Source organism: Corvus kubaryi, unplaced genomic scaffold, assembly GCF_017639235.1.
Source record: "Corvus kubaryi isolate FWS band 111438036 unplaced genomic scaffold, C.kubaryi_AGA036_p1.0 37384, whole genome shotgun sequence".
Lineage (NCBI taxonomy): Eukaryota > Metazoa > Chordata > Aves > Passeriformes > Corvidae > Corvus > Corvus kubaryi.
The window spans coordinates 2,456,951-2,471,516 of NW_024581126.1; the positions used below are offsets into that span (position 1 = coordinate 2,456,951).

Consider the following 14,566-nt stretch of genomic DNA (forward strand, 5'->3'; position numbering starts at 1 on the left):
CCGAGCAGTACCTAACCCAGCACTGAGGGCTGAATGAGCTCCCCCAGCACAGAAGTGCAGAAATTCTTTGAAATGCATTTTATCGAGTGCCTTCCTGCGAGGAGGAGGTGACATGTACACGCTGAGCTAAGACAGGCAGGCCTCTGTGTGTGTTTGGCCTCAGCTTTGTAGGCACGAGATAGCTGAGGGCTGGGCTGATATCCCCAGACCAGGGCCTCCTAAGAAGCATCTTACAATCCATCCCTCTCCTGCTGCAAATTCTTACAACACAGGAAAGCAGGAGAATGATGGCGTGAATTACCTGCCTCAATGCCATTATGCAAGCTGAGGCCAAGAGTGCTTAAAAAGAAACAAGAGCCTACAGCTCCTAATTTTATTGACGCAGACTAGCTAACAGAAAATTCATTGTTATTTCATTTTGTGTTAAAATGAAATAAAACCAACATGTTTCTAATTTCATGAATGTATCTCTTTAACTACCTTGTAAGTGCCCCTTCAGGGTTTGCCCCAGTTCTTATTACAACAGTGGGTTTTAGAGACCCACCCACCAAAATAACATAAATACCTCCTGAGAGAGGCAACAGCCACAGGACCCGTTCTGGGAGGGACAGGAGGTGGAGGAGAACCCATTACCATCTCAGGAAGCTGAGAAAATCTGTAAGCCTGTAAAAGAGAAAAATAAATATTTTCTGAAACACCAGTAGATCTCAGTCAAATTGAAAAACAAAAGAAAATCAGAAATTAAATACCTGCTCCATGTGCCAGTCAACAGGAAGCTAACTTTTTGTGGCATCAATAGTAATTGCATTTATTTGAGAATTTACCATGCTTTGGTGATTTTAGAATGTGGGAGAAAACCTGAACAAATGAGCTCAGAGACAAGATGAAGTCTAATTAAAATAAAATGTATTAAACACTGTCTCTGTGACTTTTGTAACCTGCTGGCAAAGCAGATTTGTTGTGATTATGTGAGACTCAACAGCTGCTTTGGATCATGGGAAAAAGACCGGAGTATTTCCACTTTCTCCAGAAAAATAAGTATTTTAAAGATTCAGAAAACATGCTCAGAGCAGTATGCACTGCGGTGAAGCCGCCTGTGAGCAATCCATATTTCAACCTCTTCCTGTCAGCCTTCAAGACATGAAAAGAAAATTTTCCACAAAACCCCCAAGTTCTGTAACTTTCCAACACAGCAACAAAGGCCTCAAACAGTTCTGAAAAGGCAGCCTGATCCAGAGGAACAGCAGGCCCAAGCCATGAAGTCACAAAATTAAGCAACTTGCCCATGGTAATTCTTAATTTAATCACCAATACATGTGAAGAAGGAGTAATTATGTGCATGAAACCCATGGCACCCAAGAAATGACGTGTAGGAGAAAACTTTCCTCCTAAGCCCTTTTCAATGCTACAGATTAGAGGCCATAATTTTTCCAAATATACTTCGAGACAGAGGAATGATATCTCACTAGATGCTTCACTAACACTTTTCTTTAACATACTATGGTTGAGGGTTTTGTTTTCCTATTGGTTTTTGTTTTATTGTTTGGTTGTGATTTTTTTTTCAGTTGTGGTTTTCATGACGATGCTTCAGAGCAATGCACAGGATTTAAGATAAAATCAGAGCTATAAAAAATAACAAATTTTGGGAAGGGTGACCACTATCAAGACACTGGCATTTTGACCAAAAAATGGAGTCCAATGGTGGGACTTTGGCCCTCTAAACAAGAAGTATCTGGCTTAGCCAGAAAAGCTCCTCCACAAAGAGCAGAGAAAGTTAAAAACACATTACCATGGGATGAGTCACTCTCTATCACCCACCAAGAGAAAGAGCCTACAGGATTTACATGATTATTTCAGACTTACCACCTACTTTTAGGTTTGAATTTGGCAATATAAATCCCACACTATGTATCAGAAAACACTGTCTTTCAATAATCATCTTTTTAAATTACGCATTTAGACCATATTCTAAATACCTTCATTCTCAAATACCTGCAAAACTAGGTTAACAAAGAGGAAAGGTAATTTATCAAACTGACTTTTGATGTGTCTCCAAGGGAAAAGCAATACAGACCAAGCGTCTTTCTCTGCCCTCTCACTGCCACCTCTTTTAAAGCAGGTTAGAAACCCTCAAAGGCATGTCTCTGAAAATAATTTTTTCTTTCATGCCACCTACAAAGTCTCCTAATATTTGCTTTCACCATGATATTTACTATGATATTTAAAGAATTTCTACATTTAAGTGGGGAAAAAAAAAATCTAAAAAGACACTGGTACATTTCTTAGCCAGGGGTCGGAAATACTGATTTTTAATGAAAGAACTGCAAGTAAAAAAAAATGTTATTCGCATCAAAGAAAACCTCAATTATATTTCTCCTAATAGTGCTGGATGCGAAATGGGCTGCAATGCCTCTTCTGCATCTCAAACGCTGGCAGTGCTCTCCCAGGCTGCCTGAACACTCCCTTCTGGCTCCACAAGCCTTTCATCCCACATCTTGCTCTCAGCATGCATTTGTGCCAAGTATGAAATCCTTTTTATTCCCCCTATTTTAAAGGAACAGCACATGAGATAATGTTTCGGAGTGGAAAGTGACTCCAGACACTGTTTATCAGGGTAGGCAGAGACTCAGAGGTAGATCTGGGTTTTCTCTTGTGTGGTGTGCTTTGGAATATGGACATCAATGGAGGTATTTTAAGGGATCACAGTGCACAAATATGCTGCGACTTGCACTGGAAATTTCAGGGAAAAAAGTAAAATAGAAAATCTAAGCCTTTATTTTGCTGCTTACACAGGAGATGAACAATCTTGAGTGAGCGTCAGTATTTTGCTAATGGCTGGGCAGAGAGAATCCTGTTAAAGTGAGAAATCCTGTAAAAAGATCTGCTACACCACAGTGAGGAACAGTCTGTCCAGAGGGGACAGGAGTCAGTCCTCGTTCTCCTGAGCTGCCACACACACCAACATGGTTACGGGAGGGAAATCCAGTGAAATTTCTAGACTTTCTCCAATGAGTTGGGGAATCAGTGTTTTCCTGCATGCCACATATAAATGGGAAAAAAGCATTCAGAAGCTAAATGATACCAAAGTTTTACTACAGAGGCCTGTTACAGATTTTTATGAGCCCTTAGGCTCTTGGCTCACTGGCAAGATTGCACAATTAAAGTCACTTCACATTGTGAATCCAGTCAGGGAAGAAAAAAACAAACAAAAAACACAACCCAGCTGATTTCACAGATTTGCCTAATTTTACTCTTCAAAATGTATTTATCCTTTTAAGAGGATCTCTTGGTTTTTAGCAAAACAAAAAAGAAACCAACCAAACAAAAACAAACAAACAAAAAACCCAAAAAGAACCAAAGCCAAAGAAACTTAAGAAGGAAAAACATTCTACACAGGTTCCAAACTCTATTTTTTGAAATATACGGACTTGTATAATACAAAGGATATAACAATCACTGGCAGAAGCAACCACACTTGAGATCCAGGACAGACTGCACAGGCACCAGACCAGAGACCCCATGCCACCCTTTCAGGAAGAAATACCAGTGAAGGAGTCTGTTGTGGCTAGAACACTGACAATTTAACAGGCAAACCAAAGAAGAGTTTTAAAAAGTAGCTAGAGCAGTTTAGCAGAGAAACTTCAGCCACTGGACGCCAGACAGTAAATCCTTACTGGGATTTAGGATTTTTCCTTTTGTTTCTTTCTCTCAGGGAATTTGTCCTCTCCAGCTCTCTTGTAGCTCCTTTAAGTACTAGAAGGTGCATTAAGGTCTCCCTGGAGCCATCTCTTCTCCAGGCTAAACAATCCCACCTCTCTCAGCCTGTCCTTAGGCCAGCACAAAATAACTATAGGCTAAAGCAGAAACTTTGCAGTTAGTTTTAAGGCTACATTTCCCTAGTTGCAATACTGAAATATTTTTACCACCTCCCACTTACAGATTGGTCTTGGGTGAAAATATTCTATTTGCCTTCTAATTACAGAAACATCCATCTCCTTACATCTCACCATAGGAATTAAAAGGCCAGTGTCTTTGTTTACTCATTGAATGATTTAACTTACTTAATTATTGAGTTGCAGTCCAGGAATAATGCAAATTTATTGATTTGGCTTTGCCTTGGTAGGCATCCTGTTTTATACTAAGCAGCTGTTATTGAAAGTGGCTGAATTTTGGTAAAATACTCCCACTTTACCTCTGTTAAAGGGGAGCTCTGAGCATGTGGATACTTTACCAGTCACTCAGGCTGTATGTGCTGGTCCTCAGTGCCTGTTTATGGTGCTGGGTCTCACCTTGGGACCCAGAGCTCTGTTACTGTCACTCCTCCTTCCAGAGCACTGAAGAGGAGAGATGGAAACTGGTCCAGCCTTGTAATGGAGAGGATTTTCTTCCCTGGTCTCAGCTCTCTGCTTGACTCAGCTGAGCAAATTTCCAAAGCTGTAACATGATCAACCAAGGCACAGAGCTGGCGGTCGGGCTGGTGTCACACTTTCAACTCTAACTCCATCCTCCAGTCACAGCACACCAGCTGGATGCCAAGGACTCAGCCAAGTGTTACTCATCATGTTTCTGGAGGCTCCAGAACAACAGGGAGAGTCTGCCTTTCACTGGCTTTTCTCTGCCAGGAGAAGGCATGAGCCCCATGTGGAGGAATCCTGTTTTCACAGGTCACCCAACGGGCAGGTTGGCAAACAGGAATTCCCTCACATGAACTACAGATAATTTCGGTATTAATGTCAGCATGTACAGAAAAACCCAACCAACCAAAGAAAAAACACACAGAAGGCCTCAAAGGGGAGAAGAAAATGGAAAAGGAAAAAGAAGATGCACGCACACTCTGGAGAGATACACAAATGTTTGGTGGTGGGACTAGTCAAGAAGTTGACTACAAGAAATTAAAGATCCACAATTTGGAGGACACCTGAAGAAACACAGATCTGAAGAGTGGTTCTGGACACCTCTGCACTTGTTCCATCTAAGCAGGCAAAATGCTTTTGAATTTTCAAAGATGAAATTTTCATTTCCAAAATGGTCAGTATTTTGAATTGTAACAGCACTGTTGATGTTGACTTTTAATTGCCGCTAAGAATTGAATTTTAAGAAAGGGCAAAATTAACTAATTCTTCATTTACAGAGGTAACAAACATCCCAGTGCACAGGTACCTCTCATCCCCAAAGTCGGGGATATTTTCAATTCCGACCCTCCATCCCTGTGAGAACAAACCAGAAATGGGTGTGGTTAAAGCACAGTGCATATTCATGAAACTGAAATGCAGAAAACCATGAATTACCAGCCCTTATCTAAAGCCCAGCAGTCTGTGCCTGTCCTCATCTGTGGCAATCAACTATCTTCAGGGAACTTAATGCTGTCTTCAGAATGCCAGAAAGAAGAGCAAATGCTTGGAGGTCCCAAATATGCAGATGATTTATGAGAGTAAAAAGTCTTAGAAAGAAAACAATGAATCATTCACCAAAAAAAAGTATGGCTATTACATTTTTTAAAAACCTCTCACCATATAGTAATTTTAATTTCATTTTAGAAAGTTTCTTTGAGGTGTCGAGGTAATTTGACTCCCCATTAGCTGTCTCTTAAGCTTTTAATCGAATTCTAACCATAAAATATGATTATATGCTGTATGAATTTCATCAGACCAATTTCAAAGTGCCAGAAATAACCTTTAGCATGATTTAAATAGCACCAACCTGAACCTTTTGCAGTGCCACTGGCTTTCAAATATGTTCAGAATAGTTCAGAAGCAGCATCCCTTAATGTATTTTTTATTATCATGGAAGGAGGTCATGGTAATGGTTATTTTGAACTGAGGATATTTTTCTGCATTATCCTCTTATTATAGCCAGAGTAAGAGACTCAATTTGAAATACATTCTTAAAAAAAAAAAAATTTCTGACCAAAAAAAAGGCTTAAAATGAACAACTTTTCACACCGGTATTGTTAGATGGGCTATTTCTTATCTGAAAACAATCACCTCTGGTTGAGATTTATGTCTGACATATAAGAAAATATCTTGTTGAGTTTCACATTAACATATGTGGGAATTCAGGGGCAGTTTCACTCATGAGGGTGTGCACAGTGCTAGTGTGACTGCTGTCTAGACAGCTACAAAATTCCATTAACAACTTCCACCCATGGCTTTAAGTTCCTAATTCATGTATTACTTCTGTGAGGTAAGGAGGTGATAGCTAATGCTTGAGGCTAGAAAATGAAGGGTAAAGTGAGTTATAAGGTCAACTAAGAGACTCGTGGAATTAAATCTTCTCTGGAGTCCCAAGCCAATAGTCGTACGTGCAAGACTGCCAACAACAGACTACACTTCAGGTTGCTCTTCGGTGGTGAACCTCTCTAGTGATGCAGAAGTGTTGATGTTCCCTACCCAGATGCCACCATAGTTATTCCATAAAACCACATTGCTTCCTAATATGCATTCACTGAATAGAAGAAGATGTGCAAACAAGTTTTGGATCTGTTGACCAGTCTATTCTTTCAATTCTTAGTGCAATTTAGACAAGACAAGCTTGCTGCTAAAATAGATGCTGAGCCTTTCATGGTGTATGTGTGTGGCTCACCCATCCTCCCAGCTGCAAGAGGCTAGGTTGGAGTCTAGGCAAGCACATACGTGTGTATATATATATATATATATATTTATATTTATATATACACACCACCCTACACATACTTATCTTCTGTAAGCATCTGGTTTTAAGCATGTAAATGGGACTGTCATAGGTTAGCAAGCTAAGTCTCAGAAGTGATGTTCTTCTTACAGCTTCCTTACAGCTGAAATTCTGTTGTAAAGCTATGATGTATCAGAGTACCCATTGTAATTTCATGAAGGCATGGGGGGTGGAGCGTTCAACTTGTACTTGTGAGCAAAAGCACCTGCGCTGAGATAGGCAGATGCTGATGCAGCTGTAATTTCATGAGAAGTTTGGACAGGGAGAGATGAACCAGATGAGGACTTTTGCTCCAAATGGGAAAGGAGAAAACCTCAGTTTCTAGAGATGCTCCCAGAGATAGTCCTAAAGATGAAGATGAGGAACCCTTTGCTCCCAGGGAAGGAGAAGGGCCTCTGTTCTTAGAGATGAAATGCTCCCAGAGATGGGTGAAGAGAACTTTTGTTCCTGAACGGCTCAACCTTAAAATTGTACCCCAAAAAACTTCAAGAGTGGACCCTCGAAAGCAGTTGCGGGAAAAGCTGCAAGTCGGGGGAAGGGACTCACATGCGAGCAGAGAAACTCCTCCTCTTCCTAAATGGACTGAACAATATTTGGAAGTGGGCAGCTGGCTCGTTGTGATAATGTTTTCATAGCATGAGCAAGAAGAGACTTCTCTTTCTAAATGGACTGAACAAGGTTATTATGGAAGTGGTAAACAGACTGAACATCTCAAGGGTTGTCTTTTTACATTGTCAGTGGGAGAAGGGAGGAAGGTGGGGGGAGGAGGAGAGTTCTGAAGGTGTGGTATAATTTTTTTTCCCTCTTTTAGGTCTGTTAATAAACTTCTTTATATTCTTTCAAGTTTGGAGCCTGCTTTGCATTTCTCCTAATTCTTATCTCACAGAAGATAAACAGTAATGAGTATTTTAGACCAAACCACTACACTGAATTGGTGTTTCTGCCCGGTTACAAACCCAACCCGCTACAGGGACTACTTTAAAAAAAACGTGGTTCAGAGTAGAAACACCTTTCTGACATTACAGTGAAGAGAAGCTCCACTTACGGGCCTCGGCAAGCTGTACTGGTACATTTCTGGCCTGTAGGTGGGCACCCACTGCACGCCTGCCCGGGGCCGGGTCATGGTGCCCGGGGCACTGGTCACCACCTCGGAGTAGGGCAGGTGTGGGGCCGAGCCGTAGGCGTCCTGCCGGGGCTGGCCCCCGTGGCCGGCCGAGGCCAGGCTGAAGGCCTCCTCCAGCAGCATGTGCATCTGCTGCCGGACTTCATCGATGGAGGGCTGCGAGCTCAGCGTCGACGTCTCCGAGTGGCCCTTGGCCTGGCGGGACCTGCTGTAATTCCGGGGCTCGTTGATCCGGTCAACGTTCGTTTCTTCTATAATCTCAGGCTCGGTCTGGTGGGAGCAATAAAAGTGTATGTGTAAAGCTGGACAAGACAGTATTTGTGCTGCTTCACCATTCTCAAACAGAGATATGTTTGAGATGTAACTCATACAAACCAGGAATTGTGACAATGTAGATGCACGACAAATGCTGGAAAGAAATTGTATGATGCAGGGGAGTATAAGAGCCTTTTATGTTCTACATTGTTTGCTGGCAAAAGTAGCAGGAACAGTCTGTAGCAGATTAAACTGTCAATGACTCACTTAAAAACAAATAGGATTCATATCTGAATTCTTGTCTTAGTTGTGGTATCAAGGGGAGTGCAACTGTGCCAGGAAGAGTATGGTTCCTTAAGTAGTGCCATCACTATGAAGGACCCCTTACAAGGGACAGCTTATTACTGCTAGAGAGAATGAAATTCCTTTGTTCATGCTCTCACATGAAGATTTCTGAAGAACTAAAGGTCAGGAGTTTTTCTGAACTTCATAACAATGAAACCACAAATGCAGTCCTGCCCCTTGCAGAGAACACCCTGGTCCAGCTCAGGAGTCCTACGCAGCCCCAAACAGGAGTTACAGAGTATTTATGCGAAGTTAATGTGGGAGCAGGGAATGAGGCACATACTTCAACGAGCAGATAGTGCTTGGGCAGCTTAACCTGGTAGGTTACTCCCAGGGTGATTCCTTCTGTATGGATAAGTACAAACAGAAATCACCTCCCTGATTTTTTTTGGCTGTAACTCCGTGACAGAAAAAATCATCACATTGCAAGGAGTTGGCAGTGAAATACCACACTTTGTCTGTATTTTGTAAGATCAGTTTTACAGCCCAGAGTTTTAAAAACCTATGTTTTAAACCAGCAACTGATTCCTTATAATTCTTTAAACATCTGTAAAATGCATTGACTATGCCAGGGTAACTGGGATGAGCAATACGATATGTGCCTCCTTCTATATATAGCATGTGGTTAGAACTGTGCTAGTGCTTAAAATAGCCATAAATAAAAGAATACAACAGGATGTTCTTGTTCAAAATTCCAGCACTATCCTGATCATTTCAGTGTTCTGTAGCTCCTAGTGTGACGTATTTTTTTCCCCTGTAATAGTGCTTTTTCTACACCTGAATAGATAAGCGACTGTGCTCCCAAGCTTTTGCAAGCCATAGGACAACCATAATACATATTTCTTCCTTTCCGGAGGGAAATATCAAACTGGTTTTCATCTTCTGTTATCAGCCACTCAGAAAAGAGTTACATTGCTACTGAAAACCGATAATAAATCTTAGTAAAATATTAATTTGCTTTCTCTGCTTTAAGTATAGCTATCTTTTGTATTTAATGAAAATAGAGCAGGAAAAAAGAGAAAAATTAATATAAAAATTAAACATTTGCACATTAGAATTTAACCATAATTTATACAGTTATGGTTATACAGTATATTATCTAAATTCAAAACCACAAACTCAAATTCAGACTTCCCAAGTGGTACACACATCAGATTGGGGGAGGGAGAATGCAACTGCACCAAATGATATTAAATGGAAAAACTTTGTAGGAAGTCTTCAGCTAAATACTTTCCCTTAATTCTCTTCATGCATTTTGATTCCATTGTTGTTTGTGTTGCTACAATAAATAAAAATAAGGCACATTTAGAAGCCTGACTATAAAATGCAATGGTTGTTTGCTTAAGTGCAGCCAAAGAGCCTCTGAAATCATAATGTCCTGACTGGATGATTAATAACCATGGTTCTTCTATTTGCTCATGCCTGTAAAAATGTGAGTGGAATCCCACACAGACCTATTAGTACCCAATGCTGAAATAAATCAGGTTTTCTACTACAACTTGCTGGTGAAGCCAATAGACCTCTACAGAATGTTTAAAATATATCATATGTGTACAAAATATATATTAGCAGCCAACATTAAGGCAGCTTTGGTTTATCAATATAAAAGCTGACACGAAGATTTTGGAGGAGATTAATAATCATTTCTTTTTAAAATTTATTTCAAATCATGCTATCATTTTCTGAGGTATGCCATTTGCTATCCGATCAACTGAAACACATAGCTATCATAAATAGAGGCCACTATACATTAATGCAACCATTAAAAAAAATCATACTCAGTTACTGTACAATAGAAGGAACTAGAGGTACATGAAGAAGGCAAACAAAACCCTGCAGTGAGAGACAGACTTTATGCACCTCTTGAATAATTCTGCTGCTGCAACTTTATCAGTAAAATCCTTTATGTGAACATTAATCTGTAAGAGTTTGGATGCATTGCATTAATTTAGCCATATCAACAAAATTATGCCAGTGAATTCTTTTGTATACTGATCTCTTAAACATGTATAATAAGGTCATTTTCTTCCTTTTATACAAAAAACAGCCTAAATATTTTCTGCTTTGGTATAAAGCTCATTAGAGCAGTCTAGAGGTTCTAGAGTCTTTTTTTATGGCATTTACTCTACACACAGTTGTTCATGAACTTGCTGAAAATAATAAACATGTTAATAAAGTCTCCTTAATCTAATTCCTAGGTGAAGGTGATGATAGTAAACCCTGTTGGGAATCTTTAAAATGGAAAGCTAGGTACTGTTCAATAATAATTCATTTATAAAAGACACTATAAAGGAAAATAATGTACTGAGAACATCAAACAGTAGAATGGACACTCCAAAATAATACTAAAAGCTACATATTCTGTATGAACAAATATCTTTATCCTAATATCCTTACCAGTTTTTAAGTCTGAGAAACAGAATCATGATTCAGAGAAATATCACAAAAATTAATTATAGAGAATGAAGTATTTTTAGAAAAGTATGAATGAAATTTAGAAATTAGAATTTAGAAATTTTTTGTTGAAGGGAAACCTTATGGTTGGGCACATGAGTGAGGAATTCTTAAGGAGTTTTCTTAAAGAATCTGGGACATCCCAATCTCTTTTCTTTAAAAATAAAAACATTATTATTGTTGGGAAGAAAAACATCAACACATAACCTGGGTGTACTGGTAACAGCTCACACACACATGAACATACACACACTTTTTTTTATACTGGAAAAAGTCTCATGACATGAAGGCAATAAGAATTATTTGATTCATAAATTTAATTATTTGGCACTGCTTATAAAATGCAAATTTCACTATTCTTTGGCAGGACTTGGTGCTAAAAACATGCTGGGAGGAAGAGGTTAGCAGCAGTCTGAGAAGGCTGGAACATTTAATATGACAGATTGGATGTCAAAAATGGGTACCAGGTGTTACTGTGTGAAACAGAAAGGGCACAAGAGTCAGCACTCAAACCAGCCCTTTCTCACCCATTTTCAGAGGTCAGATTTACAGAGGTGTTTAGCTGGTGAGATCCATAAATTCCATGGATGAAACTTCAGTGCCCACCCATGGGTATCCTGGGAGATGAAGCCTGTCAGACACTCGGCACAGCTCCGAGGAGCCTCAAACAGGAGCGAGGGACCAGCCCACGCTGCAGGCTGAGGCTTGGCAGCTAAATTTCAATATCCTGTCCCATTTTCCTGGTGGCATTTCTGTGCTTTCAGATGGGAAATGCACTTGGAGCTGGAAGAGGTGCGCTGCAGTGAATCTGCAGTGCATCAGGCAAAGGGATTTTATGTAACTTATCAGGAAAACACTGTGCCAGGGACAGGTCGCCCAACTGCAGCATCAAAGGCAAGGCAAAAGCAATTTTTTCTGTGATGTGCGCACATCTCAGAGTTTATAATTACTCTGAGGACACTCCAGAATCTGCATAAACTCTTTAATCTACTTTTAAGGTTTTTAACAAATTTTCTTTAAAATACATTTTATATACAGTATACACAATCTATTTAAAGATATTTTTAAAATCTACTGTCATGCCTGCTCCCAGAATGTTTTCAACATTGATTTCCAGGAAAACCAGTTTTTCCCTGTGAAGAAACTAGTTTTTATTAGCATAGTACTGGTATCCTAATTCCTCAGAAAGCAGTGTACCAGCCAGCCCACTCACATGGCCCCACATGACTCCTGCAGTCTGACAGGAAGTGTCCAAATGCAGGGAATCATTTCAGGAATCTGACAACTACAACATGCCCTGAAGAATTCTGTAAAAGGTTTACATTTTACTGAACACATCCCCCCAACCTTGGTACTTTCTTTCACCTTGCTAAAAGCACATTCCTGGCAGAGAGAGGGTTGACAGTGAAACCCTCCCCAAAAAATATTTTCCATCTACAATGTTTAGAGGATGGGCAATCACAGGTGAACTTCCTTGTTTTCCAGAATGGTTTAGACCTTCTCTAGGGACTGATCTTCAGCGCTGGCTGAGCTACAGCATTTTGTACACGTGGCAAAGGACTGAAAAACTCGACATTGCCCCAGTGTGGGGGCTATTTTTAATCCTTGTTCTGGGTTCACACAGTGTCAGCTGGCACCCAGTGTTTGTTCAGACTGCACGAGACAACTCCTCTGCCTTGTGCTGGCTGCATGAGCTCCTTGGACCATAAAGCAGCATCTCCTCTGGCTGGGTTTGACATTTACCTACACAAAACTCTCCCAGTTCTGATGGGAGCAAGAGGACGATACCTGTCCCTAGGGGGTTTCCACAAAACACTGACATTGGGACTTAGGTGAAAATCCCAGAATTTGGTTGTTCATTCTTCTGAATCAAGAAGGCAGCTTCAAGCTGTTCTTCAGAACAAACAGAGGATTTTAATCACAATAAAAGAGCTCACTGTCAAGTAGCCACACGCTTACAAGAACTATCTAAATTCAAGATTTAATACTTTGGCAAATAATGGGGTTTGGGAAAACATTTTGTTTGCATTTCAGACTGTAAAATGATGTAGACTGAAAAAGCACATGAAAGAGTTTGAGCTCTTTTCAGGATGCTCAGTGCACATAAACTCCTGTAACATTAAACATCTCATGGCACTCTGGCTTGTGGCTTATCAATAGTTCCCTGGGTTTAGGGGCAAATTAAGACTCTGCTGAGCAGATTTCACTGCCTACAGCCAATGAACTTACATCATATCCACTATTCCGGATCCCACGTCTGGGCCTTTCTCGAGTCACCAGAAGATCCATCTCAGTTTCCCCTGGGCTGGGACTGTTCAGAGACTGCCTGCTTCTGTACACCGAGTTCTTCAATGGCTGCCTAAAAACATGAAACGAGAAAACAGTAAAATGAAAAATAAATTAATGACAGGCAGCAGTTTCCAATACTCACCTTTGTTCTTAAATGATGACGTTCATAAAAATACCACTTTGTTACAGGATATTCTTTCTACACATGAGGTGCTAGAAATCAGTAACCTTATTGAGAGATGATTAATTGTTTTTATGGTTTAAGGAAAATAAAAGATGTGGACCATATATGGGAGCTTATCAGATGAAGTATGTCCCAAGAAGATATCAGGACCCTTTTAACTTCAGCTGATATGATTCAAGTTCATTAAAAAAAAAACCATATAGAAAAATAACAGGATCTCCCACACACACAGATGGGGAGCAGAGATTTTGGTTGCTGATCCTGAGCAATGAGAGAGAAGCAGAAAAACACTCCACTGAAACAAACACCCAGCAAAGGGAACGGGAAGAGACAGAGTAGTGGGAGGAAACTGCTTGCAAGATGCTGTTTTTAAATAGCCAGTTTGGTAACTGGCCACAGCTTTCTCAGAGAGCTGTGCTCCCTGGGATTCAGCTGCTTCCAGCACAGCTCTGAGCAGCACTGGGACAAAGTGCTGCTCATCTCTGGGCATTGAGCTTCCGCTGCTGGGTGCTCCAAACCAAGGGGAAGCAAATGCAATAGAAAGGCAGAATAAAAATGAATATCCAAAATACCCGGTAATCTCGTCAACAAAACCATTTCTGCCCTGGTTGCTGGTCATACAAAAACAAATGCAGCACCCCTCTGTGAAATGCAGAACATGTCTGTACATATCTGCAGGAGGGTTTGCCAAATGGTGATACAGGAACTTTATGCTTCATCAAGCTGCATCTTTTAAGAAGGCTACTTCTATACCAGCAGAGTTTATGAGTTGTTTTCATACTGTGTCTGGCCATTACTCATTTTTTTGCACACTCCAGAGAAGCACTGGTCCTGAAGTAGATCAGTAACAGAAGAAATAATGGCATGCTAGCTTCATTTATTAACACAGTAATTACACTGCTAGAGCCTGATACAAAGTTATCTTTGCCTAGCCATGCTATTTTTCTGCCTGGTGCAATTACTCCATTCAGAATATTAAATTAGATCAGGTCATCTAACACGTCCCTGTGCTGCTTATTTTACACAGGGGACCTGGCAGTGCTCATAGTGAAGTAAGACAAGTTGCACTGTTATGTCTGAAGTCATACTTTCAAGTCACTTCATGGTTTAATGTCTCAAGAACCATCAATGAAATGAACAGACAAGACAGTCCAAATTAATTCACTGATAAATAATTCTTCAGGTATTCCAGATCTTGTTAACAGCACTTTTTGCCTTGACAGATT

General features: G+C 40.3%; 1 protein-coding gene across 3 annotated transcripts in view; it reads right to left on the reverse strand.

Annotated features, from left to right (window-relative positions):
• KIAA1549L (KIAA1549 like) overlaps positions 1-14,566 on the reverse strand; it is a 76,057-nt gene that overhangs the window by 15,552 nt on the left and 45,939 nt on the right. For 2 of the 3 annotated variants that reach the window (XM_042035541.1, XM_042035544.1), the window contains exons 16-18: positions 13,097-13,226; positions 7,736-8,083; positions 566-663 (exon numbers count right to left, since the gene is read on the reverse strand). In XM_042035541.1, coding sequence (XP_041891475.1) covers positions 566-663; positions 7,736-8,083; positions 13,097-13,226 — 576 coding nt within the window. The remainder of the gene's footprint in view (positions 1-565; positions 664-7,735; positions 8,084-13,096; positions 13,227-14,566) is intronic. The other variant, XM_042035542.1, reaches the window with a different exon arrangement.